Genomic DNA, 25,770 nt, shown 5'->3' on the forward strand with positions numbered 1-25,770 from the left:
CCCCGCCATGCCAGACGCAGCAGCTCTAAGCATGGCAACGCGCACGCCGAGCGCTGCCGTCGCAGGAAAAGCGGCAGCAGCGGCAACCTCGTCCGCGTCGCTCGCGGCTGCGTCGTCGGCGCTCACAGTCGCCGCCCTGCCTCAGTCTCTCGTGCGCTCGCGCATCTCGAGCAGCCCGACTCTTCTCCCGGCGCACCTCGCGCAGCTCGTCACGGCCCTCTCGCTGTGTGCACGCGTCTCGCTCCGCGCGAGCGCCCTCTTCATCGAGGCTATCGTCGAGACTTTGCAGTGCGGGACCGTGACGGGGCTCGGGGTCACGAGGCGAGCGCTTATAGCTGCCGTCGAGAGCGCGAGGGCGCTGCACTATGTCAAGGAGGGACTCGACTGGGCTGGAAGGAGCGAGGACGGCAAGAAGAGCGAGTGCGTAGAGCCTGCGCTCCTGCTGCAATGGCCGAGCACTGACGAGCCAGGCACAGAGACTCGTTCTTGCAGGTGCTTGACAAGTACACGAACCTCGGCATCTATCTCGTGCGTAGTCCGCCGAGCGGGTTCGAGTTCCGCTCCTCACTCTTATGCACGCAGATCCATCACACCTTCACACTCGCCGAGCTCTTCGCCATGTCTGGCTTCTACCTCACGCTTAACACCCTCTCGACGGGGTTTTCGGCCGCCGAAGAGTCGGTTCGCATGCTCGACTCCATCTTCGGCTCGAACGAGTCCTCACGAGCTCTCAGCTCGATCATCACGCTCGTTCGCGGCGAGCTTGCGCGCGAGGACCCGCACTTCCATCCTGTTGGGCTCCTCGCAGACGAAAAAGACGGGAAGAAGGACGAGCAGCGCAAGGCCGGCACATTCAGCAACGTGACTGCGCTCACCAAAGCGCTCACCGCCTTCGCTTGCCTTCAGACGGCGACACACCGACGCACGCTGCGCGAACTCAAGCTCCGCGTCGTCTACGACTGCACCGTCGTCGTCGAGGGCCGGTCGTCCTTCTCGACCGACGCATCAACGACAGTGACGGACTCGTCGTCTTCGTCCGCCTCTTCCTCGCGCGACCCGACCCCAAGCCATGCGGGCAAGTACGCGGGCCCACCCGCCCCGCCCCGGCACCCGCACTCCCCCTCTTGCCCATCACGGCCCTCCGCCCCGCTGCCGCACTCGCGCAGGCCCGCGAGCGGCACGCTGCACCCGCTCGGCGGTGTTAGCGAGCGCGGGCGCGAGGAATCGCCGCGCTCGCCCATGACCTTGACGACGGCTACCGACCTCCTAACCGACGTGCGCGGCGAAATCGAAGCTCGCGGGCGTGCATCGCGGACATTCGCCCCTGAGCCGTACGCTGCGTCGTCGATGACGGGGCACAGTCGCCGTGCGAGCGTGACATTCGGACTCGCGCCGTGTTCGATGGAGGCCGACGGTCTCGACGAGGAAATTGTCGACCTTCTGGATGAGCGCTCAGAAGCGGACCTTCTCGAGGAACTCGAGAGCCTGTGCGGCAGTCCGACGCGCGCGAGGAGCCTCCAACCACTTGGCTTGCGGGACGGGTACGATGGAGACGGCGAAGCCGCCTACGTCACAGCAGAAGAAGGGGAAGAGGAGGACAGCGAGAGGGAGACAGAGGAGGATCCGAACGATCTAAGGCGCGAGGAGATGGATGGCTGGGTCCCGCCTGAGGTGCAGGCCGCGCTACAGCAGCTCGAGGAACAGTACTCTGCCGCCGAGCAACGCTTCGGACGGCGACCTGCACCGCCAACAGCGTCCTCCTCGAACGCCTCGACGCTGCGCGCCGCAGCCGAGTCCTCTACTCGCCCGCGGCGGCGCGAGATGCACCTCTTGCCGGAGCTGGGAAGATACAGCTACGAGATGGAGGTCGAAGAGACGACTACGACGACCACGACGACGGTTCGCACGGTCGAGGAGGTTGGCGAGCCGTCGCAGGTCGTGCGCCGGCAGACAAGCGCGCGCATGCCTGGCACGCTCCTGCTGGCTGACTCGTCCGCCTGTGGCTCAGTCACGGGCGCGAGCGATGACGAGTTGCCATACCTGACGCCAGGCGCGGACGAGGACCAGGGGCCTGGGGCAAGAGGCGACGGCGAGGGCGACTGGGTCGAGGTGGCGAGTATGTTCAGCCCGACGCCATCGTTGCGCAGATACGCCGACGGCTCCACGAGCAGCGACATCGAAATGTACGATGACATCGTGCAGCAGCTGCCGTCGGCGGTCAACGGCGCCGACGAGGTGGGCGAGGCGGCGTCGAAGTGGGGACATCTCGCGGGCACGTCAAGGCAAGAGGCGGTCGAGCACCCCGAGGAAAACCGACAGCGCTTGCAAGTACGTCTCATCCTCCGCTGTTTCTGATGCTCATCAACTCACGAGATTTACGAATCTGCAGGTCGTCCTGTCAACGATGACTAAGAAGTTCACTCAGCGTCGCCGCACGATTCGGCGCATTGTCTCAGGCTCACACAGTCGGTCATCATCTCAGTCTCCTGCTCCTGGATCCTCCAGTCCGAGGAAGAGGCGCTGGCATAGGAGCCACTCGCGCACGGGCTCGTTCTCGAGCGGGCGACCCACACCAAACGACGTGCTTCCGCCTTCGCCGTCAGCATCGTCGTCGCAAAGTCGTGCGGGCCGGGTCTTCCAGGCACTCAGTCGCGGGTGGCGGAAGAGCGAGCCGTTGGGGACTGCGACACCGCCTAATTCGACTGCCGTCACGCCGGGCGAGGATGAAACTCCCATTGCCGGCGAGTCGGGCGATTACTTTGCTCCCCGCTCCGTCGACTTGCGCTCCGCGTCGCCGGGATTGCCACTTGACCAAGTCTGCGAGCCCTCGCCGCTAACGCCCTCGGCAAGCCCGCGCCCACCGCCTTCCCCGACCACGAGCAAGCGCAACAATTTGCGCCGGACGACGTCGGTGCAAACGCTGCGCTCGACCGTCACAACGACCTGCCATACCGCCTCTTCGCCGACCGACGAGCCCGAGCCGAAGCGGTCCAATTTCCCGCACCAACACCTCGTCAGCAATCTGCAGCACTTTGCCAAGTACTCGAGCGCAGCGTACGGCCAGAATTTCTTGCGCATTCTGGGAATCGCTAAGCACGACGTGCGTTTTCGGCGTCTTCTGGTTCAAGCATCGCGGCTGACCAGCCCCTTCCTCCCTTCGCGCGCAGTTCAAGTTTCCGCATACCGAGATACGTAAGGGACTTTCTCCTACGACACCTCGGGGGGTGCTGAGTATGCACTGCGCATCTTCAGATGCCAACAATCATGCTTTTGCGCATCACGTCGGCATTCACGTCGACGACATCCTGCTCTCATCATTCACCGACCGCTCGCCCAGCTTCGCGACCGACAAGATGTCTCCAATCGTGAACTACGGTGAGCAGCGCCTGCGAGGGTCACAACGCGCGTAGCTTGACCGATGCTCACTTTCTGAACTTATCGCAGTCGCCGTCGACCACTCCCTCAAGGCAGTGGTCCTCGCCTGCCGCGGCTCTCTCGGGCTTTCCGACATCCTCACTGACCTCACCTGCTCGTATGAGCCGATCCGTGTACCAGCTGGCGACCCGTCAGGCTCGTATTTCGTACATAGCGGCATGTACTGCTCGGCGACTGTCCTCCAGCGTGGCACGGTGCACGACGTGGTTCAAGACGCGCTGCAGCAGTTTCCGGATTACGGACTTGTTCTCTGCGGGCACAGGTGAGCCACGGTGGCTGAGCCAATCGTTGCGCTCTGCTGACGCACGTTTACTTCCTCAGTCTCGGTGGAGGTGTCGCATCGCTGCTGTCCATTCTCTGGTCGACACCAGCGGCCAACTTTGAGCGCGAAGCGGCCGACAAGACGCGGAGCACCGGCAGGCGAGTTGTTCACCCGAGCATTTCGACGTCCTTCGTCACGAGCTTCTCGTCAGACTTGCCGCCAGGACGTCCGATCTCGTGCTTTACCTACGGCGTGCCCTGTGTCGCCTCCCTCGACCTCGTCAAGTACTGCCACGGCCTTGTCGTCTCAACCGTGCACAACTACGACATCGTTCCGACCCTCTCGCTCGGCGTCCTGCGCGACTTCAAGAGCATGGCGATGGGCTTTTACGCCGAGCAGGGCGTCTGCGAGGAGATCGTCGGTCGCGTCATCGGCCTTTGCCAGCGCCGTTTCATGGCAAAGCGTGCGGCAAGGAAAGCTGCGGCGACTGCAGCAGCCGCAGCAGGAAAGACGGCCGACTTTGCTGCGACCTCGTCCACGTCCACCTTGACTGCCTCGATCTCCTCGCCCATCGAAGACGCCGACGGCCCAGATTCGCTTACAGGTCCTGCCGAGGAGTCTCGCCTCGTTCCCTTCACCGTCGACGAGTTGACTGCAGGCCGCGGTTCGAACAAGGCGCTCGAGCCTGCTTACCAGGACCCGAGTCTCCTCGGCACGGATCTCGTTGCCGACGACATTGAGCTCAGCAACTGGCTATGGTCCCTGAGGACCACGATCCGCGCCAGCAGCGACAACGAGAAGCTGTTCCCGCCGGGTGCGCGCGCTTGCTCTTGCATGTCATCCGCTCGCTGACTCGAGTCTCCCAGGCAACGTCTATGTCGTCGAAAATTACACTGTGTTCGTCTCAAGCGAATCGTCGTCGACGGGCAAGTACTCGCGGCGCGAGGGTCGCCGCGTTCTCCTTCGTGCCGTTGACGACGTCGAGCGCCGCTTCTCCGAGCCTGTGTTCAGCCGCTCGATGCTTAGCGACCATTCGCCGGCCAACTACGAGCTCAACTGCGACTACCTGGCGAGTGCTGTGGTCTGAACCCCCTCCCCCTCTTCACCCTCCCATTCCGCCTCTGCCTTTATTGTGTCCACTCTTCCTCCCGAGCCAATTGGTCTCCTCGCGGTCTCAGTATGTTCTTCTGTCGTTGTCTACCCGAGCAGTACTTCCGCGTCTCGCTACCATCTGTCGTCTCACTCCCCGCGACTTACGCGAGGATTTGCCTTGCACCCCTGCTCGTCCTCACCGATAATTCCCTTGCTCGAGCGCTATTCAATGTAGCGACGTGACCTTTTGCACCTTGGGGCATGCCTTCACTGCAGAGCAGGAAGGAGGTTTCGGAGACTGTGCCCCGCCGTTGCTGCCTGGAGCGGCCGGTTGTTTCCAAGCCTCTGCGCTGCATTCCGAGCACGCGCACAGGCGCACGTCTAGCAGCTATCAATTCCTTGCGCCAGCAGCGCAAAGCCGGCCTCTGCGCCGTCCCGGATGCGTGCACAGAACGACGACCCAGGGTCGCCTCATCGACATCGCAGCCTCCATGCCTCGAGCTTGCTCCTCACCGCCTCGCTTACAGTCGGTGCGCTCGTCACTCATGACGGTGGCCGCAGTAACCTGTCGATCCCAGCAAGCAATCAAAGGGCTGCACTTTGGGCTTCATGAGCCCCGCTTCGAGCATTTCGGCGCTTAGGCTGTGCGGCGTCTCGAGCGAGGCGAAGAGGCTTCCCCGTCTGGTTAACTGTGCCGCGCGCCCGGGCCTGCGCATGGATCGATCGTCTGGCCCGCGCTGCACGCGAGCAGGCGATCGCCTGCATCAGGCAAGCTTTCAGCCGCTCATGTTTGCCCGATGTGGAAGGCTCAAGGCCTCGTCCCGACTCGTGTGCTCAGGCTGCTTTCTCGGAGACTCAGACTCCCGTGCTGGCAGAGAAGCCGCCAGTACCTCTCTCTTGCTCTTCTGTGACTCGCGAGCTTGACGAGGTGTCTCTGCGTCCGCCGCTGCGCTAGACTACAGCGGTGCAGCCTTGCACGCGACCCGCCCATTCCGCGTATTCCTGCACGCGTCCGCAACTCGGCAACATCCGCATCGAAGCGTGCACATTACTCTCAGCCGAAGCAATGAACGAGATGAATCGGGTCACCTCAGTCTGGCCTGAAGGGCAGGAGTACGTGTGGGCCATCGTGACGGTGCGTCCAGCGCTCCTTGACCTTTCTGCAGGGTCAGGTTGCAGCCTCGCGCGCAGACCACCCGTGTAATTTCAATCGACCCGGTTGACACTGGCATACAGGCTCTCTACCTCCTCGTCGTCGGCCTCCTGTCCGTCCTCCTCTCGCACAGGTGGGGAACATGGTCGCACTTGCGCCGGATGTCGTTTGTGCATCTCTTGGTGGTGCTGCTGCTGGCCGCATCGTGAGCCTCGCCTCTTTTTTCACAATGCGTGTGAACGATCAGCTCAGTTCATCAATGTTCGCGGCTAGACTTCTGTTCGTCTTCATCTCGGCAATCATCATCCTCGGCGTCGGTTCTTCCTACTCATATGCCGCGTGCTCGGGCGGCATCTGGCTCTGGTGCGCGCCGTTTCGGGGCATGGCGAACGGAACCGTGAAGCTGACGTCCACTCAAAGCGTCCTGCTCTACGCCGGCACAAAGGCCATCTTGTATATTCTGCTGCTGGAGAAGCTCGCCATAGTCCACTCGCACACGTCGGGTGGCAGGACGTCTCGCTGTGCGGAGCCACTTGCTCACCTTGTCTCGGCCGACGCTGACTTCCTTCGTACTCAGTCAAATCCTGGTGGTACCGCGGCGGCCTCCTCCTTTTCACCGGATGGATTGCCGTTGCAATTGCCATGATTGTGAGCAATGCGCCCAGAACGCCGAGATTCGGTATTGACCCGCCTTGGTCGTCTATGCCCAGATCGGCCGCATCGCCAAGATTCGCGAAGACGGTGCATGCCGTACGTGTTTCGTTTACAGAGAAGTCTGAAGAGGCACGGTAGTTGACGAACATCCTGTCCCGCCTTTAATATTCAACCTTGCTCCCCCCCTGTTTCGCCCCTCCTCATCCCCCGGGCCTTTCGTTTCGCCAGTGATCGGGCTCACCCGCTGGTCAACAATTCCTATGTTGGTGGTGGACGCCTGTACGAACGTCTACTTGACGGTGGGATTCGTCTGGCCCGTCTGGCGAAGCGCATTCCCGGCGGCGCGGCGCCTCGCGCGCATCTCCTGCATCGCTGCGGTTGCCTCGCTTGTGACCTCTTTGTACGTGTAGGAGCTCACTCTGGCGCATGCTGTAGCTACCGCTAACCTCGGTTGGCGCCGCCAGTGCCAACATTTTCATCCTCACCCTCCAGCACGGCCACCAACTCTCCTGGGTCTGCCTCGGTTCCTGCGGACTCGACGTCGCATTCAACTCGGTCATGTGCTACCTTGTGACTCGCCCTTCAGTCACCCGCGACGAGGCCGCCACGGTCAATTCGTCCGCCGGTCGCGAAGCCACGCAGCTGAGCAAGCCGCACGTGAGCCGGTCAGCTTCGTACTTTCCCGGCTCCCACACGGTTGCGTTCGGTCGCAACAACAGCGGCACGGGCTCAATCGGAGTCCACATCGTCGAGGAAGTTGAGATCAAGGAGGAAATCGATGACGAGCCTGCGCTCCCGCCTTCTCGCCGGTTGAGCATGGCAGCCCGCAGAGGCCCGCTTGTTCCTGCGGCAAACACCATGTCAACCCTGTTGGCCGTCTCCTTTGAGTCGCACGCAGATTCGGCAGACGACCTCGATGTGAGGGCGGATGAGAAGGTCTGACTGTGCAGCCTCTTGACTCGTATGAACCCATCTGTTGTGCCAGCCTGTGCAATGGTGTAATCTTCGCAGTGGCTCCCCCTGTGTGTGTCTTGTCGTTGATGCGAGACAAGCAACGAGACCCATATCCTCGCCTTCGTATCGCGTGTCGTGCGGGCAGCGTCTAGTTGATGTTGCCCGCCCACCTGCCGCCCATGCGCCAATGCCTATTGACGTCGATTTGAATGTCAATGTCGACGTCGACGCGAACCCTGCGGCAGATATCGCGACCTGTGGCGATGCGCGAAGAAGGCCAGTCGGGGCGCGGGTTCAGAAGGCCGAGCGACCGAAGGAAATGCACGGTGGCGACGGAGGCCACGCCAGGACCCGCCGTGCCCCCTCTTCGGGTAGCGGCGGCCGCGGTCTACAGCCGACGACGCATAGTCAATTCGAAAGCGAGGCGGAAGAAGGCCAAGACGAGCGAAGGACATGCACAGCAGTGGTAGCTGCGCGGGCAGCCGTCGCGCGTGTCGTCGCCGAAGCGGTCGATCTCGATCTCGACGTCGACTTCGACCTATCGACGTCGACGTCGACTTCCTTGTGACGGTCCTTTCCCCGCGGTGCTTGCCCTTGCGGCGGTCTTCGCCGTGTCCGCCGCGCTTCCCACGGTCGGCGAAGGGTTCGGGCGACCGCTTGTCGAGCTCGGCGGTGATCCTAGAGCCGAGGGCGACCCCAGGTTTCGGCGAGGCGGAAGCGAGCGAGAGTGAGCCAGCGCCGATGAGGGCGCAGGCCACGACGAGACTCGAGAGGAGCATGGCGAGCGACAATGGGTGGCAGCGTGCTCCGAGCGAGCCGGAGTAAATCTCTTTACGCGAGAAAGGGAGACGGCGGAGGCAAGGCGGAACGGGATTGACGAAGAACGACAGAGGGGAGGGCGGCGGGTGCGCACAAGTCGCTCTTCCCGCTCGCCCGCAAGCTCAGAGCCACGTGTCTCGGTCGGGAGCCTTTGGCGCCTGAGACTGGGAAGCGGCAGCGTCGAAATGACAGTGTGGGAAGGTCGCGCCCGACGGCTCGCCTGATGGTGCGGATGAGCGGGCTGTTCTGCCCGTCTGTTTGGCGCGTAGACGCTGGGAATATAGACGCTGTAGGATGCCTTCTTCTACACAAGGTCCCGCACTGCGGCTGCAAAGCAAACGTCAAGGGTGACCTGGCGAGTTCTACGAGGTCGTCCAAGGCGGCACAGTCGCTTGTCTTCGCGCACGCAAGCGTGTGGTATTCACTCCGATTGCCTGATGATCGCAGAAAGCACCGTCGTGGCTGCAAGCTGAGCGTCGCCGGAGAGTCGGATCCGCGGAAATGGAGAAACCTGCAAATCGTCCATTGCGATGAAGGGGAAGAAGACATACAGCGCCTCGACATGCCGGGCGAGTGTACAGGCGGAAAGGGGTCAGGGCAACAACGGCGAGAGAGGCGAAGGAGAGAGAACGATGGGTATGAATGTGAAGAAGCAAGAGTCGATGACAAGGTGGAGTGCCTGTGGGACCAGCACCCAAGCGCGTCAGCCTCATCCACATACATGCAGACTAATCACTCACTAGTGGACAGAAAGACGAAAGTAGGACGGGGATTCATTCCCACATCCGCCGCTTGGGCGATGCAGGCACAGGGGAGGTCGATGACGGGAAATGCAACGATGCACGCTTGAGGTCAACCGAAGCTGCGGAACAATGCTGGTCAAGACAATGACAGCCACGTGATCCGTTGGGCGACGCACTGCGACTTGCGTGAACGGATCCATAGCCCGATCCGAAGGTTCCCTCCGCTTTGTACCCGTTGGTGCGCGGCGCAGGCGGTTCCGGCAGAGCGTTGGCTACGCGACTCTCGCCCATATAGCGGGGTGCGGGATCACGGAGAGTAGGCGGAGCAAAGGCCGCGTACGACTTGCTCGGCGAAACGAGCGACTCCTCCGGGTCCGATGCGGCGACCCTTTGAAGCTCACGCTCCGTCTGGGCGTTACGGCGCTTGAGTTCAGCATTCTCGCCTTTTTGGCTGTCGAGAAGTGCTTGCAAATGCTGGACCTCGGCGCGAAGGCGAGACTGTTCGTGCCAAGGCAAAATCAGCAACGCGTCCGAACAGGCGAGCCAGCATAGGACGTACCACATTGACCTCGGCTAGCTCGCGGACCTTTCGCTCGCTAGCAATTTCCTCCGACAAGCGGTCCGCCGTCGTGTCGCGCGGCGCCTTCTTCGTGAAAGCGGCGCGGCGCTCCGCTTCGCGCTCGTGCTGCAGCTGCGAGCGTAATCGGAGGGTCATTCAGGTTTCCTACGCGGCAGTGCTGGGAACGGCTCACGTCTTCGAGCGACTGCGTCAGAGCCGTGCGTGCGCGCTCAAGCGTACGGACGTAGGCGTCGCGCTTGTCGCGCTCGCCACGCATGCGGTCCATTTCGGCGTTCTGCAGACGCTGTGCCTCCTCCAGCACGCGAATGTGCTCGACCTGCGGGAATATTCAGTCAGCAACGAGTACTCGAAACGGGGGAGAACACGACGCACGACTGTCCTGCCGGCCTTCTCCTCGGCCACGACGAGGCGGGCCTTTGTCGACGCGAGCTCGGCGCGCAGATCGCCATTGATCTTGTCGAGGTCGGCAAGAACGAGGTGCTGCTGCTCGATCTGCGACTCGAGCTTGGCCTTATCTGCGACATGCTTGCGCACCGACTCCTGCTCGGCCTCGAGAAGCGCCTTGTACGCCTCGACGTCACGCAGCGCCGTCCCGCGCTCGCGGCGCGCCTGCACCGCGTCGTCCTCGAGCACCTGGAACTGTGCGCGCGTATCGTGGAGCTCCTTCTCCCACTTTTCCCGCGCCTGCAGCATCTGCTCCGCCGTTTCGGTGCGCAGCAGCTCGAACTGCAGTTCGTGCGCTTGCTGCGCCTGCGCGTAGTCTTCGACGCGTGCTTCGAGCTGTGCGATACTCGCGGCCTGGGCGGCTGACTTGCGCTCAAGCTCGCGCTTCTGGCTGCGCGCCTCACTCGCCTCGCTCCTGGCCGCGTCGAGGTCCGTCGTGAGCCGCTCAGCTTGCTGCGCGGATTCGCGGCGTGCGAGCGAGAGGTCGGACGTCGTCTTTGAGAGCTGGAACTTGAGGTCCTGAATTTCGGCCTCGCGCATCTTGGCGAGCTCGGCCGTGCGCTGCTGATCCGACGCCTGCTCGTCGACCAGCTTCTTGAGCGCGAGCAGGTCGGCAGCAGCCTTTGCCTCTGCCGAGCGGCTCGACTGCAGTGCCGAATCCTGCGATGCGAGCTCCTGCTGCAGCGCGGCGAGCTCACTCGCGGCTTTGCGCGCATGCTCCGTTGCGTCTGCGAGGCGCGCACGAACGGCAGTCGAGTCTAGCAGCATGTCCGGGTCAGTGCATGCGCGAGAAAGGCAAAGCCAGCGGCACAGACGCACCGGTGCGAAGGCGAGCGAGTTCAGCCTCCTTGGCGCGCAAGTTCTCCTCGTCGTCGCGCTGCGCACGCTGGAGCGCCGTCACCTCGGCCTTGACGGCCCTCGCCTCGGTTTCGAGCGCCACGAACTTCTGCCTCGCTTCGCTCGAAGCCTTGGTCTCGGTCGCAAGGCGGTCCTCGAGACTCTTGACGGCGGCGTTCGCGCGGTCCTGCTCGCGGCGGCGGTCCTGCCCCAGCTCGCTCAGCTGGCGCTTGAGGTCAGCGACGGCGCTGACGGCCGTCTCGCGCTCGGCAACAATGCGCTCCCACTCCGCCGTCTGCACGCTCGTCTGGCTCGCGAGCTCGGCCTCGCGCGCCTTCCACGCAGCCTGCGCCTCCTGCAGCGTCTCGACGAGCTTCGTCTGGTTGGCGTACGCGTCGCCGAGCCCGGAGAGACGCTCGTCCGCAGCGCGCTTGGCCTCGAGCGCGCGGTCGAGCTGCGCCGAGACCGTCTCATAGTCGGCCTCTGCGGCGCCGAGCGCGTCCTGGAGTGCCGCCTGGCGCTCCTGACTCCGCACGAGGAGCGCCTCCTTCTCGACCGCGAGCGCCCTCTCGCCCTCGAGCTCGCGCGCAAGCTCGTCCTGCGCGCGCGCCATCTCGTCGCGCACTTGCTCGAGGCGCGCGCGCTCGCGCTCCTCGGCCTCGGCGCGCTCCTTGGCCGCCGCGAGCTCGGCCGCCTGGCGCCGCAGCTCGTCGTCGCTGCGTGCGGCGGCAAGGAGGGGCCGGACGCGCTGGAAGAGCGGCCACCAGGGCCACGCGCGCAGCTCGGCGTAGACGCGCGCGTTGCGCTGGATCGTGCGCACGGCGTGCGCGCGGTGCAGGACCTTGACGGCCTGGCGGCGCGCGACAAAGCGGCGGCAGGTCGCCTGGAGGCGCGAGACGATGCCCGACAGGACGTCGTCGCGGCGCTCTTCGAGCTCGGCGAGGATGCCCGCCTTGAAGAAGCACTTGGTCAAGCCGAGGCGGTACGCGCCCGGGTCAAGCTCGCAGTGCTCGAGGATCGTCTGGCACGCCTGCGCGCCGTCGACGAACCCCTTGGGGATCGCGCCCGCCGGGGCGAGGAGCTCGAAGCGGCGGCGGAACTCGGAGAACGGGAGGCGGTTCGGGTACCCGAGGCGTGCGATGCGGATGCCCTCGAGGACGCCGTTGCACCGCAGCTGGTCGAGCACGAGCGGGACGTCGATCTCGCTCGGCGACTTGTGGAGATTGGGCACGATGCAGCGCACAAAGTGCGGCTGCGTCGAGTTGAGCTGCGTCATAAGCGTCGCGAGCTGCTCCTTGTGCCGCTGCCCGACCGTGCGGAAGGCGCCCTTGCGCACGCGCATGCGCGGACCAGCCGCTGCCGCGCCTCCACCTTCAAGAAACGCCGACCCCGACGCCGCCGCGTCCGACTCGGCGAATTCGGCAAAGAGACCCGCAACGTAGCCGTCAGTCGACTGAGCGAGCAGGCTGGTGATGTTATCGTTGAGCGGGTCGCGGTTCTTGTCGAGCCATCCGTCGGTGCGGTACTCGACCTTGCCGGCGTAGTGCGACACGGTGAAGCCCTGCGAAAGGCGCGACGGCGAGTACTTGGTGAACGGTGTCGGCGTTGGCTTCTCGCTCGCGAGCTGATGCAGCTTGTCGGTGAACTGTGCGTTGGAGGCAGGGACACATCAGCAATGCGCTCGACCAAGAGGCGGCACGTGAGACTGAAGCGTCTAGCAGACGCACCGTTGCATCCGTCGCCTTGGGCATGATGCTCGCGTCGTCCAAGCACGCGAGGATGCCCATCGGGTTGGTGCTCTCGATGAGGTCGATCGTCGGCTGGAGCTCGAGGCCAAAGTTGACAAAGTCCCACCGGATGTCCTCGCGGGCGTACTCCTCCTGCTCGAGGACGAACATGTGGTGATTGAAGAACTGCTGGAGTTTCTGTATGAAGCACGCCCCGCGAAGAGCGAGACTCGCGTCAGCGAATCAACTGCCCGGGTGGAGGGCGAGCGCGCGCGACGCACCTCGTTGTTGAGATTGATGCACAGCTGCTCAAACCCGTTCGTCTCGAAGATCTCGAACCCCGCGATATCGAGCACGCCAATGAACGTCTTTGCGCCTCCTCCTCCTCCGACGCCGCCCGCGCCCTTCCCCGCCGTCAAGCTCGTATTGATGCGGTCGACGAGCGCGCCAAAATTCTTCTCGTAGAGCGCCTTTGCGAGCGCGCCGACCTCGGCGACGACCTGGTCGCGCGAGCGCGCCTGCGTGACCCACTCGCGGCCGGCGCGGACGCGCGGGCGGAGGAGCGCGGTCGAGAGCGCGTCGGCGGGGACGCCGAGGAGGAAGGCGGCCTTTTCGAGCGCGGTGCGCGACGAGAGGTGCGCCGAGACGGACGAGGACGAGGACGAAGAGCCGGCGAGGGCGAGGGTTAGCTGGCCGAGGTGCAGGATCGTGGCGATGATGCGGAAGAGCGACAGCTGCTCGTCTGACGAGAAGCCGACCGTGTCGAGGGCGTGCTGTGGACGAGGGCGTGAGCACGAAAGCCAAGCACGAGGCGAGAGGTGGGAGACGCACGGCGAGCGCTCGCCACTCTTCGCGGTCGTCCATGCCATCGACCTCCTGCCGCGAGTGCTTGAGGTACTCGAACGCCGTCGTGCCAGTCCGCGCCTCGTCGGCGAGCAGCAACGCATCTGAAGTGCAACGAGTCAGCGTTCCGGGACTTCTGGCCCCAGCGCACAAGCGCGGCAGTTGACTGTTCGCGCTGCACGCAGGACACTAGCCAGTTCGCCGCGACTCACCAAGCAAGTCTGCGTCTGCGCCCCTCAACAGCTGGAAAAAGACGTGGAAGGCGCGCTCCTCCTTGCTGCGCGCGACGACGCGGCTCTTCTCGAGCAGGTACCAGTCGATGTTGGCGCCCGCGATCGCGCCCGCGCTGTTGAAAAAGATGCGGACAAACTTGCCCTGCGTTGCAGCCCCTTTCTCTGTCAGCGAAACGCCAGAGAAAGTCGACGAGTCAAGAGAAGGAAAAGAGACGCACAAAGCGCGACGAGTTGTGGTTCTTGACCGTCTGGGCGTTGCCAAACGCCTCGAGGATCGGGTTGGCCTCGAGGATCTGCCTCTCGAGCTGCCCGAGCTGCTTCCCGCCCGCCGCCCTCCCTGCGTTCACCTGCTTGCGCGACGACGTGCGCGCGAGCGAGGCGTCTGCGTGCGCCTGGCGCGCGAGGAGGTCGTAGGACGACGAGGACGGGAGCGGGTCGGCGGCGATGGCCGCGAGGTACTGGATCACCTTCTTGGTGTTCTCCGTCTTGCCGGCACCCGATTCGCCACTGCACATCGGGATGCGTGAATGGCGCGAACTCGGTGGGGATGAAGAGGGCGCGGAGGAAGACTGGGACGCACGTAACGAGGACGCTCTGGCTCTGGTCGCGCTGCTCCATCATGTTCTGCCACGCCTTCTCGGCGACGGCGAACACATGTGGCGGGTTCTGGTCCCGCCTCGCCGATTTGTACGCTGATTCGTGCACCGTCACGACCAGGTCAGCTTGAGAAGGTTCTGCGGTCGCGCACGGAATCAGAGGGGAGCGACGCACATTCAATGACGGCCGGGGAGTAGATGGGGAGGCTGCGGTAGGGGTTGACAGCGACGAGGAACAGGCCGGAGTACGTCTGCCGTGATGTACCCGAAGCAGGTCAGCACGCTCCTCTCGTCCAGGCCGCAGCACGAGACGCGGTCAGGGCGACGCACGTAGATGTCGCCGCGCTGGTAGCGGAGGCGGAGGTTGTGGACGACCGAGGCCTCGTTGAGGTAGGTGAGGTCGGCAATGTCGTCTGCGCCGTCAAAGTTGGGCGGGTTGACGCGGGTGAGGAGGTCCGTCTCGACGGTGCGCATCTGGCGACGGCGACAGGGGGCGTCAGCGACTAGTGCACTGGCGTCAGGGGATCACACGCAACGCTGAGAGCGGCTCGAGAGCGACGCAGAGCGAAGTGAGCAGATGCCGAGCGCACCTCGTCGCCCGACGCGAGTGCGACGGTGCTGGTCGCGGCGTCGGGGTCATCTTTGACGACCCAGCCTGCGACGTAGCCCTTGTCGTCGTCGGGGACCCAGACCCTGCAGAGTTGCGGATGCAGGTGACGACGGCGGACGGACGGAGCGGTGGGGCGGAGAGGAGAAGCAAGACGCGGGTCAGCCATGCGCGGTCAAGCGGGGCGCTGGCAGGGCTGCTGGGACGCCGGCGGCGCTGTCCAGCCTCGGATCGGTCGTCTCGAGCGCGTAGCTCGGGCGCAGACGAGCGAGGGCGAGGGGCGCGTGCGTGCGGTCAATCAACACGGGCGGAGGGGGCGAGCGAGAGGTGGACGTGCCACTTGCGCTGGTTCCACTCTGCGAGGCGGTGCTGGTCCAGTGCGGACGACTTTGCGCGCGAGTGCGCCATGGCCCGCGAGGCCGGGCACGCGAGAGGAGCGGGCGGTCAAGCGGCGCCGACGGTCGGCGAGCGACGAGAGGCGGGGGCGACGCAGCCTGGCTCTCCTCCTTGTCTGTCGCCGCGCCGTAGTGCCTCGAGTGGGTGTGGCCGTGGTCTGAGCCAGCAGGCAGCACACCTCCCAAGCCATGTTCCTCGTGCGCCCGCTTCTCCCCTCCCCTCCACGGCACCACCCCTCCTCACCCAACTCACCTTGCCTGGCCCCTCACTCACCCGCACACAGGTCAACCGCCGTGCGTAGCCTCTGCTCTCTTGCCCTCACACAGTCGCGCTCACTCACCCCTGCGCACCTCCCGCAGTCTTTGGCATCAGCGGGCAGGCCGGCCCCGCCCCCGAACTCACCACCCTCGACGGCGGCCGCCTCTTCCTCGTCCGCCCCGACTCGGTCCGCGGCAGCCGCGAGTGCATCTTCATCGACGCCACCCTCTCGGTCCGCCGCACCACCCACCCGCACGCCTACCAGCTCGTCGTCACCCGCGCCTTCCAGGAGGGCGAGGAGCAGCTCCTCGACGAGGACGCAGAGTCGGCCGACGAGCGCTCCTTCCTCCTCGACGCCTCGCTCTTCCTCTCCCTCGGCCCCGCCCTCGACCCCGCCAGCAGCGCTCCGACCCCTTCGACCTCGACCTCGACTGCCGCCGCCCTGCCCTCACCCTCCGCGTCCGCTTCCGCGCCGCCCCACCACGCCATCTCGTTCACCTGGCTCGACCCCGACGGCGACGGCCCCGACGACGAGTTCGAGTTTGTCCTCCCGAGCGACGGCACCGTCACCGAGCAGCAGGCGCGCGACTTTGAGCGCCTCTGCTGGCGCTGCATGTGGGAGCGCAAGCACTCGCAGGAATGGCCCGCCGACGACCGCGAGGCGCGCGAGGCAGAGCGCACCCTCGAAGACGACTTCAAGGTCGAGTGCGTTGCGCGCTCTCTCTCGCTCGCTGCTGACGGTGCCGGAGCTTACCTCTCCCCTCGCCAATTTCGCAGGCGCGCTCCCGCTCCCGCCCCCGCAGCTCCTCTCTATCCCTCTCTCCCGCCCCAATCCGCCGCCTCCTCGACGCAAGCGACCCCTTCTCGCGCCGCACCGCCACACGCCGCCGAGCCGCGAGCGCCCCTCTTCCGCGCGACCTCGCCCGACTCGGATGACGAGCGCGACGCGGCGCCGAGTCGCCCGACGACGCTGCCCGACTCGGACGAGGAGGACGCGTTTGCCGAAGCGGCGAGTGCGGGCGAGGGCGAGGGCGACGACGACAGCGGGGACGAGCTCGCGCAGCAGCTCATGCAGAAGGCGACTCTCTCTTCGTCGTCGTCGTCCAAGCCGAGCCCCTCTCCGAGAAAGGGCAAGGGCAAGGGCAAGGCGGCGCCCCCTGTGCCCGTCGACGACCCGCACGCGCCCTCGCTCCGCGCGCCGCCCGCGCCGCCCGCCCCGTCGGGCGAGCCGACGCCCGTCATCACGGTGCTCGCGTCGCTGCACCTGTACGACCGCGCGACGGGCCTCTTCATGCAGCAGGACGCGGCCGTGCGTGCGGGATTGTACGCGCTGCAGAAGGACAGCGGAGGGGGACACTGGCTCGTCGTCGCCAATGCCGACAACGAGGGCGACGTGTGGGTGTCGCAGGCCGTGACGGCCGACACGACGGTCAATTTCGCCGAGCGCGAAAAGGCCATGGTCTTCAACTACACCACGGCGGCATCGTCGGATGGGAGCGAGGGCCCGCAGACGTTCACGTGGCTGCTCCGCCTCGAGCAGGACGAGGCCTTTTCGGCGCTGCAGGAGGCCGTCAGTCGCGCGCTGTTCGAGGACAAGCACGGCGCCGGCGCGTGGAAGCGCCTCCAGGGCCCGGAGCAGGAGTACGCGCGCAAGGCGTGGCTCGAGGAGGACGACGAGATGTGGGACGCCGAGGGGATTGACGAGGACGAGCGGGAGCGAGAGGAGAGGGAGAGGGAGGAGGAGGAGCGCGAGGTCGCGCAAGAGCTGGACGAGGAGGAGGAGAGCGAGCCGGAGCCGACGCGGGACAGCGACGAAGAGGACGAGGATTCCGGTGCGTCTCGTTTTGAACCTCCGCTCGGGTGCAGCTTTCCTCTGCATCCGAGCTGCGAGGGTCAGTCAGAGAGTACAGCACGAAACTCACGCTGAACCGCGACCGCAGACGACGACCGCCGCGCACCCTCAGCCGGCCGTGCGGCCTTCTCGAAGAAACAACCCAAGCAGCTCGCGATTGGCGAGAAGCGCCGCGCCAAGAACAGCCAGCTCGCCGTCGGCTACAAGGACGACCTCTCGTTCGTGGTGCAGGGCGACATGATTGGCGTCTTCAAGCAGCAGCGCGAGGGCGGCAAGAAGGTGCGTGCAGTTACTCCAGTGCAGTCGCAGTCGCGAGCGGAACTGACGTGCTCCCGTGCGGCGTCGCAGCTTAAGTTCGTAACGAGCATCGTCAACATCGCCGGCGGGCCGAACAACAAGAACTTTGCGCCGGGCACGGTCATGCTGCACAACCAAGGTGCGTGGGGGACCTGACGATCGGTCGCTGCGGTTCGTCGAACGGCCACTGATTGTACTCGAGTGACTATCCCTCTGCACAGACACGTCGATGATCTTGCAGAACCCGCTCGCGCCTGGCTCACTGTACCGACTTGATCTCGAGACGGGCAAGGTCGTCGACGAGTACAAGGTGTCGGACGACTTTGCCGTGTCCAACTTCCTGCCCGACTCGAAGTTCGCGCAGACGACGCAGCAGCAGACCTTTATCGGCCACTCGCGCAACGGCCTGTTCCGCATCGACCCGCGCCTCGGCGGCAGCAAGCTCGTCGAGTCCGAGTTCAAGCAGTACGCGACCAAGGCCGACTTCAGCGCGGCGGCGACGACCGAGTCGGGCAAGCTCGCCGTCGCGAGCCAGAAGGGCGACATCCGGCTGTTTGACAAGCTCGGCAAGATTGCCAAGACGGCGCTCCCCGCCCTCGGAGACGCCATCCTCGGCATCGACGTGTCGGCCGACGGGCGCTGGGTCCTCGCGACGTGCAAGACGTACCTCCTCCTGATCGACACGCTCATCCCCGAGTCGAGCGGGTCCAAGTACGCCGGCCAGAGCGGGTTCGACCGCGCGTTCCCGGCAGCGGCAAAGCCTACGCCGCGGCGCCTCACGCTCAAGCCAGAGCATGTCGCGCACATGCAGGAGGTCCAGGGCGGCGACGGCGTCAGCTTCACCCCGGCCAAGTGCGTCCTCGCTCCTCCCTTCATGCCCCCGCTTGCTCAGCCAGTATGCTGACGTCAAGATGTACGGCTCGCAGGTTCAACGCCGCGTTGACGGGCGAGCCCGAAAAGACGATTGTCACGTCGACCGGCCCATTCATCGTCGCGTGGAACTTCCGCCAGGTCAAGGCCGGCAACATCCACAACTATACGCTGCGCCGCTTCTCGGACGACGTCGTTGCCGACAACTTCAAGTTCGGCGGTGACCGCGAGATTGTGCGTCGCTCCTGCTCGCTTCGTATGCGCGGTGTCATCGCAGATGGTCGCGGCCTGGCTAGTGCTTACTTGTGGCAGAGTGCTGACGTTGATCTGCACTCGCGTAGATTGTGACGCTCCCGGAGAACGTCTTTGTCGAGGAGAAGAAGAAGCTCAAAGGTGCTTCAGACATTGCTCACCTCGTTCGTGTCGCCGTTCGACGACTGCAGCGTCGACCGCACGATCTCAGCATCAACACCGAGCAACACTGACCTATTCTTCCCACAGCGCCCACACGCGACTCGATCGTGCGCACCTGGGATGGCCACTGAGCGCTTCGCTTCTCGTGCCCGCCCACTCCATTTCGACACATCCCATTCCGACCTTGCTTGGCCGCCTGTACAACTTCCAACATTGGCATCTCTACCATGCCCTAATACGCCTGCGTTTGTGCCGTGTACGCCGTCCTCTGTCGCCCCTTGTCCGGCTCGGTCTTCCGCTCCCGTCTGCCTGCTGTACAACCCCGCTCTCCGTCCACGTTTCGTTTCCGCTGCAATGCGACACTCATTCCAGGAAGAGGGTCAGCGATGCCGTGTAAACGCGCGCCATTCACGGGTCGACGCGGAACGTGCCACAGCCCACGTGCCCGCGCAAGTCTCCTGAGTGGCGTAGCTGGGCCAGCGCTCACCTGGTGCACCACGAGCACGGAGAGTTGTGCTGCTTCCCGCGCTTGAAAGACGCGCCAGTGCGAGTCAACCGAGAAGGAATCTCGTCGTCCGGCTACGGCCCATCGTGGTTTCGCCCGGTCGCCCTTTATATTGCCTCTAGCACGCTCGCTCGCCTCTCGTGCTTCGACCGCTCGCGCAATCCCCATCGACTACTTCCGTTGACACCCACGAGCAAGTGAGTACCCGCCATCCCCGTCTGTGGCGGCGTGCGCGGCAGCTCGGACATGGCGTGTCCGGGGTCGGCCGCCCTCTGCGAAACCGCGCTTCTCTCCTCCCTCACACGCCGCTGACCACGTCGACTGCAGCCCGGCACGGCGTCTCTTTCCCTCGCACCCGCTGCCCTCCTCCGCCCGCGCCTGCTGCCGCCCCTCGCCCGCCGCACTCGCTGCTTCGGCTTATCCCCCGCACCGCCTCCTTGTCGCCGCACGTTCCTCCCTCGCCGCATTCGCAGGACCACCATGGCTGCGCCCGCGCCCGCACCCGCACCCGTCAAGCCCGCGCTCGAGCGCAACAAGGACAGTTTTGACTACGCGCCCGCCTGCTGGGGCCACCGCGGCGTGCGTTCCCTCCCGCATCCGAGCGGCCGACGCCGAGCGGAGGCGTGACCATCCCCTCGTTTCTTGCGCACCACAGGCTTCCGCCGCCTTTCCGGAAAACACTATCGCAAGCTTTGCGGCCGCCATCCGAGACGGCGCAGAGGGCATCGAGACGGGTCAGTCGAGCTTATTCCGGCGGTGGCCCTATTTGCGGAATCGCGCAACGGAGGCGTCGCGGGCGTGTCCCACCGCGTCTGCCGTGCTGTACGGAGCTCAGCGATGCTACTGGATGCCGTGGGACGAATGGTTGCGGTTGCGCCGATGCAAGGGAGGTGCGAGTCAAGTGCCGCCGCGGCGACTTGACGTCCTGCCGTTGCGTCGACCGGGCGGCTCTCACAGCTTCAATAATGCGTCGAGAACGTGAAGCTGACGCGCGTTTGCGACACGCAGATGTGCACGTTACGCTTGACGACGAGATTGTGTACGTCCAACGCTGACCCTTGCCCTCGTCGAGCTGCAGCTAACCTTCGCGATCATTTGCAGGACCTTTCATGACCCCCGAGTCGGTGCGTGAGGACGGCGAGATGCGAAGAAGAGTGGGCCCTGACGTTCGCTGCTCGCAGACCGCACGATGAACGGGACGGGCGCGATCGCCGAGATGCGGTATCACGGCCAGCTGGACCAGCTGCGAACCATCGAGGAGCCGCATCAGAAGATTCCGCTGCTGCGCGAGACGCTCGACCTCCTCATGCAGCCGGCCAACCAGCACGTCCTCCTCAACATCGACATCAAGGTCGACAACGAGCCTGAACGCCTTTTCACGATCATGCGCGCGTTGGTGGAGAAGCACGAGAGCTGGCAGACGAAGCTTGCACCGCGACTCCGTGCGTGGTCCTTCCTGTCCCGGCGAGACCTCCTCCGACTCACATTCGTTTCCGCAGTCCTCGGTTTGTGGCACCCCAAATTCATCGAGCCCGCACGCCGCCTCCTCCCCTACTGCCGCCGCGGCCACATTGGCATGAGCCCGTCGCTCGCCCGCAAGTACTTCTGGAACGATGTCGGCACCATGTCCATGTCGTTCCAGTCGATGGTCAACGCCGACGGCGCGGCCTTCCGCGAGGACTGCCGCAAGGCTGGCAAGGACTTGACCGTCTGGTGCGCCACTCTCTTCTCTCTCCTTCATGTTCGTTCCGAGTTGACGCAGAGCGAGTTGCAGGACGGTCAACTCTCGCCGTGAGATGATCGAGGCGACGAAGTGGGGCGCGGCCGCCATCCTTACCGACCGGACCAAGGCGCTGCTCGATCTTCGCGCCGAGATGGAGCAGGACTGGGGCAAGGTCGCCAAGGAGACGTCGAGCCTGTTCGCGTGGACTTCGTTCTGGTACTCGGGCATTGCGAACGTGCGTCTCGTCGCTTCCCCTCTCCGTTTGGCCTCGCTCCTGTCGACCTGAGTCAAGTGCTGATCGTTCCACGGATGCATGCAGTACCTCATCTCGTCGTGGGAGGCCTACCTCCTCACCAAGGTCGGCGGCCGATTCCAGCTCGTCCCTCCTCTCCCCGCGCAAGCGGCTTCGCACGCGCAGGGCAACCCGCCACCAACCGTCGTTGCCAAGGTCGGCGCTTAGACGCTGCCTTGTGCATCTTCGGCATTCCCCTCGTCCCTCCGTGCGCACACGATACCCTCTCCCTCTCGTCTCGGTTACATCAGTCCAGGCTTTCTCTCCGACTGTAGATTCCGCTTTCTCTCCCGTACATTTCGAGACAGACACTACCCCCGCTCCTACCGTAATACCGCCTCGTGCTCCGTGCCTCCCTCCCTGTCTGTCCTCTCTCTCTTGCATACCGTCCTCGTTCGTCCACCCTGGGCACCTTCCGCGATCTGTACCGCGGCAGCACGCTCGTGTGCGGCTGCTCCCCCTTCCCCACTGCATGTAGACGTTTCTCTCGTTTCCGACCGTCGGCTTCAGGGCTCGCGCTGAGGAGCGGTTCTCGAGAGACACGACACGCGGCCCGAGTGTGACGAGGAGCGGGCAGAAAGAAACCGACGGCGTTGCGTAGTAGGCGGATACAACAAAACAAGAGGCAAGGGACGTGAAGGAACGACAGGGAGATGCAAAGAGGCGAGACAGCGGGTGAGGGGGAGCAGCTCAGAATCGCGGCTTGCGAGAGCGCGCGGTGTATCTGTGCCATGAGGATCAGCTCGAGCCTTTCGAAAACCGCCTCAAGAGAAGCGAGCGCGACCTGGCTGAGTGAAAGCGAAACGCACTTGGAGTCTCGCGGGACGCCCTCCTTGCCGCGCTGGCGGTACAGCTCCTTCTTGCGCATGACATACTCCTTGGTCTGCTCCTTCATTGCGCCCTTCTTGCCCTTTCCCTTGCCGCCGCGGCGGAACTTTTTGCGCAGGTCGGCGTCGGCGCGCTTCTTCTCGTACGCGACCGTGCCCGCGCCATCGTGCTCATCGCGCAGGCCTTCGGGGACGGCGATGGGCTGCGGCTTGCCGCCGACGATGGGCTGGCCGGCAAAGAGGATCAGGTAGAACTTCTTCTTCTTGCTCGAGTTGGGCTGTGCGAGCGAGCGCGCGAAGGGTCAGCACGATTGCATGTCTCGCACCGCGGCGACCTCGCCACAGGTGAAACGTCGACGCACGTAGTCGACGCAGAGTCCGCCGCCAAAGCCCGCCTTGGTCGCCTGCTGCATGATGAACGTGACCTGCTCGTCGCTCTCGGGGTAGAACTGGAACACTGCGCGCGAGCCCTTGCGCAGCGAGCCAAAGAGGTCGGTGAAGAAGCGCAGGAGGCGCGCCGCGGGCGAGTGCGCCGTCGAGTCGGCGTTGCACAGCCATTGCAGGACCGAGACGCTGTGAAGTGAAGAAGCGGGGTCAGCGGGGCGCAGTGAGGGAGGAACGGCCAGGGACGCACGAGATGGCGCCGTCGAAAGACGAGGGACGGAAGGGGATGCCCTGACCGATGTCGGCGAGCATCAGGTCGCCTTCCGTTTCGCGCTCGAGGGCAACCTCTGCGGGAGAGCGAGCGGGTCAGCTTTCTCTGTCTAGAACGTCGACACGCCGTCCTTCCGCTGAAGACCGACGTGATGTCCAACAAAGCAAGCTGACGCACCGAGCATGCCGCCCGAGATGTCCATGCCGACCCACTGATGGCCCTCTTCCGTGAGGATCTCGCCGCTGAGCCCGCTCCCTGCGCCGATGTCGAGGAGGTAGCTCGACCGGGGCATGTCCTCGTCCATGCTCGAGCACGGCCTGCACGTGCCGAGGCGTCAGTGCGACTCGTTAGGTGCGAGGACGAGGCGAGTTGGACGGACAGGTCGAGGAGCTCGAGGCAGCGGTAGGTCATCTCTGCCTGGATGGCCTGGACGCGGGTGTTTGCGGTGTACTTGCCTGCCTCGTCTGCATTGTAGAACTGCGTGCAGGGCAGAGGGACGAGAGAGTCAGCTCGAGTTGCGAACTGATGAGGATGCGGAGAGCGCGGGAGCGAGACGGACGACTTCGGGCGGGGCGATGTGTTCGGGGCGGTTCCCGCTCATGGCTGTACGGCGGGCTCTGGAGTGCGGGCGTGCCTGGCTAGGCGAGCGGCGACGCGAGACAGCGGCGGGCGGGGAAGCGGCGAGCGAGCGAGCGAAAGAGCTTGGGCACCGCCTCGCCCTCGCCCCGCCCCGTCCTCTCGCCGTGCGCGTGCGAGAGCGTGTCCAGAGCGTGCACGTGCCCACACTCTACCCGCCCCGCGCTCCCCAGCCATGGCCGCGTCCACCGCCGCCGGCTCGCTCCGTCTCCGCTCGGTCGCGCATGCTCAGGGCGCACCCGACGGCGACGCCCAGTTCATCGCCTTCAAGGCCACCATGCGCATCCCCATCGCACCCGTCTTTGCCTCGCGCGGCGACAACCCCATCCCCGCCGCAGACGGCGGCATGGACGGCGTCCGTGAGGTCCTCGCAGGCTGGGTCATGCGGTGCGCCTCGCTCCTCGCGTCTGACGAGGCCGTGTGCCGTCCAGTGCATCCATACTGACACCAGGACGACCTCTGCAGGTACCTCCCGCCGATCCGCGCCGTCCTCCTCTCCTTCACCCCGACTCCTCGCTTCCTCCATCCCGCCGCCTCCTTCCCCGCCGCCGCCAACCCCTTCGACCACCTAACGCCCATAAACCCGCGAGCGCTCGTCTCGTCTCCACAGCCGGGCGCCGGAGCCGAAGACGAGGATGACGAGGTCATCCGCGTCAAGACGCTGCCGATGATCCCGGGAAGCGGGTTCACGCTTGCAGACGTCGAGTGGGAGGGTGTAGGCTGGCGGCCACGGATTGGCATGAAGCTGGGTGCGTCGCTATCCCTGTTCTGGCTTCATACCTTGCCACTCTGTGCTCAATCGCCTTCACCCGCAGTCGGCACCCTCACGCTCTCGTCTCCCTCGCACGTCTCGCTCCTCCTGCACAACCTCTTCAACGCCTCGATCCCGTCGTCCCACGTCCCAAGCGACATCTGGGTCTTTGACCCCGACTGCCCCGTCCCCGCCGTCGTCCTCGAGCGCAGGAACGCCGCCGTCCCGCTCAAGAGCGTCGTCGACGAGGTCGTGCGCAGCGCGGAAAAGTCGGTCGAGGGTGAGGATGCAGAGGCGGGTGAGGTTGAGGAGCCGAAATTGGAGGAGGCGAAGGAGGAAGAGGTCGAGGAGGAAGGGCACGACGCCGAGCGCGGATGGTGGGTGCACCGCGCAACGCGCGAACCGCTCGGCGGCAAGGACGGGCGGCTCGAGTTCACTCTCGTCGAGTGCGTTCTCGGTCCTCGCGTGCTCCTACTGCGGAGAAACTGACGCATGGTGCTTCCGTAGCCTCACGACGACCAACTCTCTCCTGTCCTGCACGGGCTCGCTCCTCGCCGACCCCTTCTCCCCCGCCGCCCGCGCCGCCCTCACCTCGTCCGCGTCGGCCCACCCGACCAACCCGTCTTCGTCGCTGCTCAAGCCGTCGCTCAAGAAGCGCAAGCGCGGCGCCGCGTCGTCCGCCTCGTCCGACGAGGACGAGCAGGAGGACCCCGCCGAGGCGTCGTCGAGCGAGAGCGACAGCGAGGGGCTCGACGCGGACGACGACGACCGCGTCGGGACGGGGATCCCGCGCACGGGGCGCGACGCCGTGCCGCGGTTCAACGAGGACGAGAGCGGGGACGACGACGACGACGGCGAGGGCTCGGACGGGAGCGAGAGCAGCAGGAGCCCGAGCCCGAGCCCGCTGCCGCCGCCGGTGAAGAAGGTCGAGAAGAAGGCCGACAAGAAGGAGAAGAAGGACAAGAAGCGGGACAAGAAGGACAAGGAGGGAAAGGAAGGGCGGAAGAGCAAGAAGGCAAAGGTCAAGGCCGAGCCTTGAGCTGCGAGTCGGAGCGGCCATAGACTCTTTGCGTGGGATGCACATCTTCCTCACAGCCTGGACCGTGTTACGACATCGTTCATGAGAGATCTACACGTTGAGCGAAAGGCGGGTATGGCGAGCGACACGAGGTATCACGGTCGAGAAGGGTCATACGGGCACGGCGAAGCAAACATGGTCTACAGGGAAGGGCGTGCGAGGGAGAAGGGCAAAGTGATGACAGGAAGAGAGGACCACAACACCCGAGACGAGACGATCCGGCGACAACCTCCCAAC

The 25,770-nt window shown here is 64.9% G+C and overlaps 7 protein-coding genes across 7 annotated transcripts; 5 read left to right on the top strand and 2 right to left on the bottom strand.

Moving 5' to 3' along the window:
- Window positions 1-7: 7 nt before the first annotated feature.
- JCM10292_005905 (lipase family protein) lies at window positions 8-4,784 on the top strand (the record flags this gene model as incomplete). The annotated part of the gene is made up of 9 exons (XM_076649953.1): window positions 8-420; window positions 471-528; window positions 583-2,328; window positions 2,390-3,100; window positions 3,168-3,192; window positions 3,253-3,375; window positions 3,445-3,697; window positions 3,757-4,511; window positions 4,564-4,784. 9 exons carry the CDS (start codon window positions 8-10, stop codon window positions 4,782-4,784), a joined length of 4,305 nt encoding a protein of 1,434 aa, XP_076504417.1.
- Window positions 4,785-5,855: 1,071 nt separating this feature from the next.
- On the top strand, window positions 5,856-7,538 carry JCM10292_005906 (uncharacterized protein; the record flags this gene model as incomplete). Its single annotated transcript, XM_076649954.1, has 8 exons — window positions 5,856-5,924; window positions 6,026-6,147; window positions 6,216-6,305; window positions 6,363-6,463; window positions 6,520-6,590; window positions 6,653-6,692; window positions 6,825-6,996; window positions 7,061-7,538. 8 exons carry the CDS (start codon window positions 5,856-5,858, stop codon window positions 7,536-7,538), a joined length of 1,143 nt encoding a protein of 380 aa, XP_076504418.1.
- Window positions 7,539-9,142: 1,604 nt separating this feature from the next.
- Window positions 9,143-15,387, bottom strand: MYO1 (myosin 1; the record flags this gene model as incomplete). Its single annotated transcript, XM_076649955.1, has 16 exons — window positions 9,143-9,231; window positions 9,289-9,610; window positions 9,672-9,803; window positions 9,865-10,008; window positions 10,065-10,894; window positions 10,956-12,618; window positions 12,701-12,898; window positions 12,982-13,473; window positions 13,532-13,647; window positions 13,756-13,918; window positions 13,995-14,283; window positions 14,357-14,468; window positions 14,548-14,623; window positions 14,703-14,846; window positions 14,963-15,065; window positions 15,317-15,387. 16 exons carry the CDS (start codon window positions 15,385-15,387, stop codon window positions 9,143-9,145), a joined length of 4,944 nt encoding a protein of 1,647 aa, XP_076504419.1.
- Window positions 15,388-15,563: 176 nt separating this feature from the next.
- On the top strand, window positions 15,564-19,197 carry VID27 (Vid27p; the record flags this gene model as incomplete). Its single annotated transcript, XM_076649956.1, has 10 exons — window positions 15,564-15,572; window positions 15,659-15,668; window positions 15,735-16,338; window positions 16,411-17,465; window positions 17,574-17,764; window positions 17,834-17,921; window positions 18,004-18,634; window positions 18,709-18,886; window positions 18,994-19,045; window positions 19,154-19,197. The coding sequence occupies 10 exons, from the start codon at window positions 15,564-15,566 to the stop codon at window positions 19,195-19,197; spliced, it is 2,862 nt and encodes a 953-aa protein (XP_076504420.1).
- Window positions 19,198-20,051: 854 nt separating this feature from the next.
- On the top strand, window positions 20,052-21,754 carry JCM10292_005909 (uncharacterized protein; the record flags this gene model as incomplete). Its single annotated transcript, XM_076649957.1, has 8 exons — window positions 20,052-20,150; window positions 20,227-20,305; window positions 20,580-20,610; window positions 20,673-20,695; window positions 20,753-21,013; window positions 21,071-21,284; window positions 21,346-21,529; window positions 21,614-21,754. The coding sequence occupies 8 exons, from the start codon at window positions 20,052-20,054 to the stop codon at window positions 21,752-21,754; spliced, it is 1,032 nt and encodes a 343-aa protein (XP_076504421.1).
- Window positions 21,755-22,276: 522 nt separating this feature from the next.
- On the bottom strand, window positions 22,277-23,669 carry JCM10292_005910 (18S rRNA (guanine-N(7))-methyltransferase family protein; the record flags this gene model as incomplete). The annotated part of the gene is made up of 7 exons (XM_076649958.1): window positions 22,277-22,310; window positions 22,396-22,691; window positions 22,776-22,986; window positions 23,048-23,144; window positions 23,246-23,385; window positions 23,448-23,545; window positions 23,628-23,669. 7 exons carry the CDS (start codon window positions 23,667-23,669, stop codon window positions 22,277-22,279), a joined length of 918 nt encoding a protein of 305 aa, XP_076504422.1.
- A 210-nt stretch (window positions 23,670-23,879) lies between these two features.
- Window positions 23,880-25,494, top strand: RPA43 (DNA-directed RNA polymerase I subunit RPA43; the record flags this gene model as incomplete). Its single annotated transcript, XM_076649959.1, has 4 exons — window positions 23,880-24,091; window positions 24,170-24,453; window positions 24,520-24,901; window positions 24,963-25,494. 4 exons carry the CDS (start codon window positions 23,880-23,882, stop codon window positions 25,492-25,494), a joined length of 1,410 nt encoding a protein of 469 aa, XP_076504423.1.
- Window positions 25,495-25,770: the final 276 nt, after the last annotated feature.

Source organism: Rhodotorula paludigena (genome assembly GCF_050403205.1).
Source record: "Rhodotorula paludigena JCM10292 DNA, Rt_paludigena_JCM10292v1_ctg30, whole genome shotgun sequence".
NCBI classification, from domain to species: domain Eukaryota; kingdom Fungi; phylum Basidiomycota; class Microbotryomycetes; order Sporidiobolales; family Sporidiobolaceae; genus Rhodotorula; species Rhodotorula paludigena.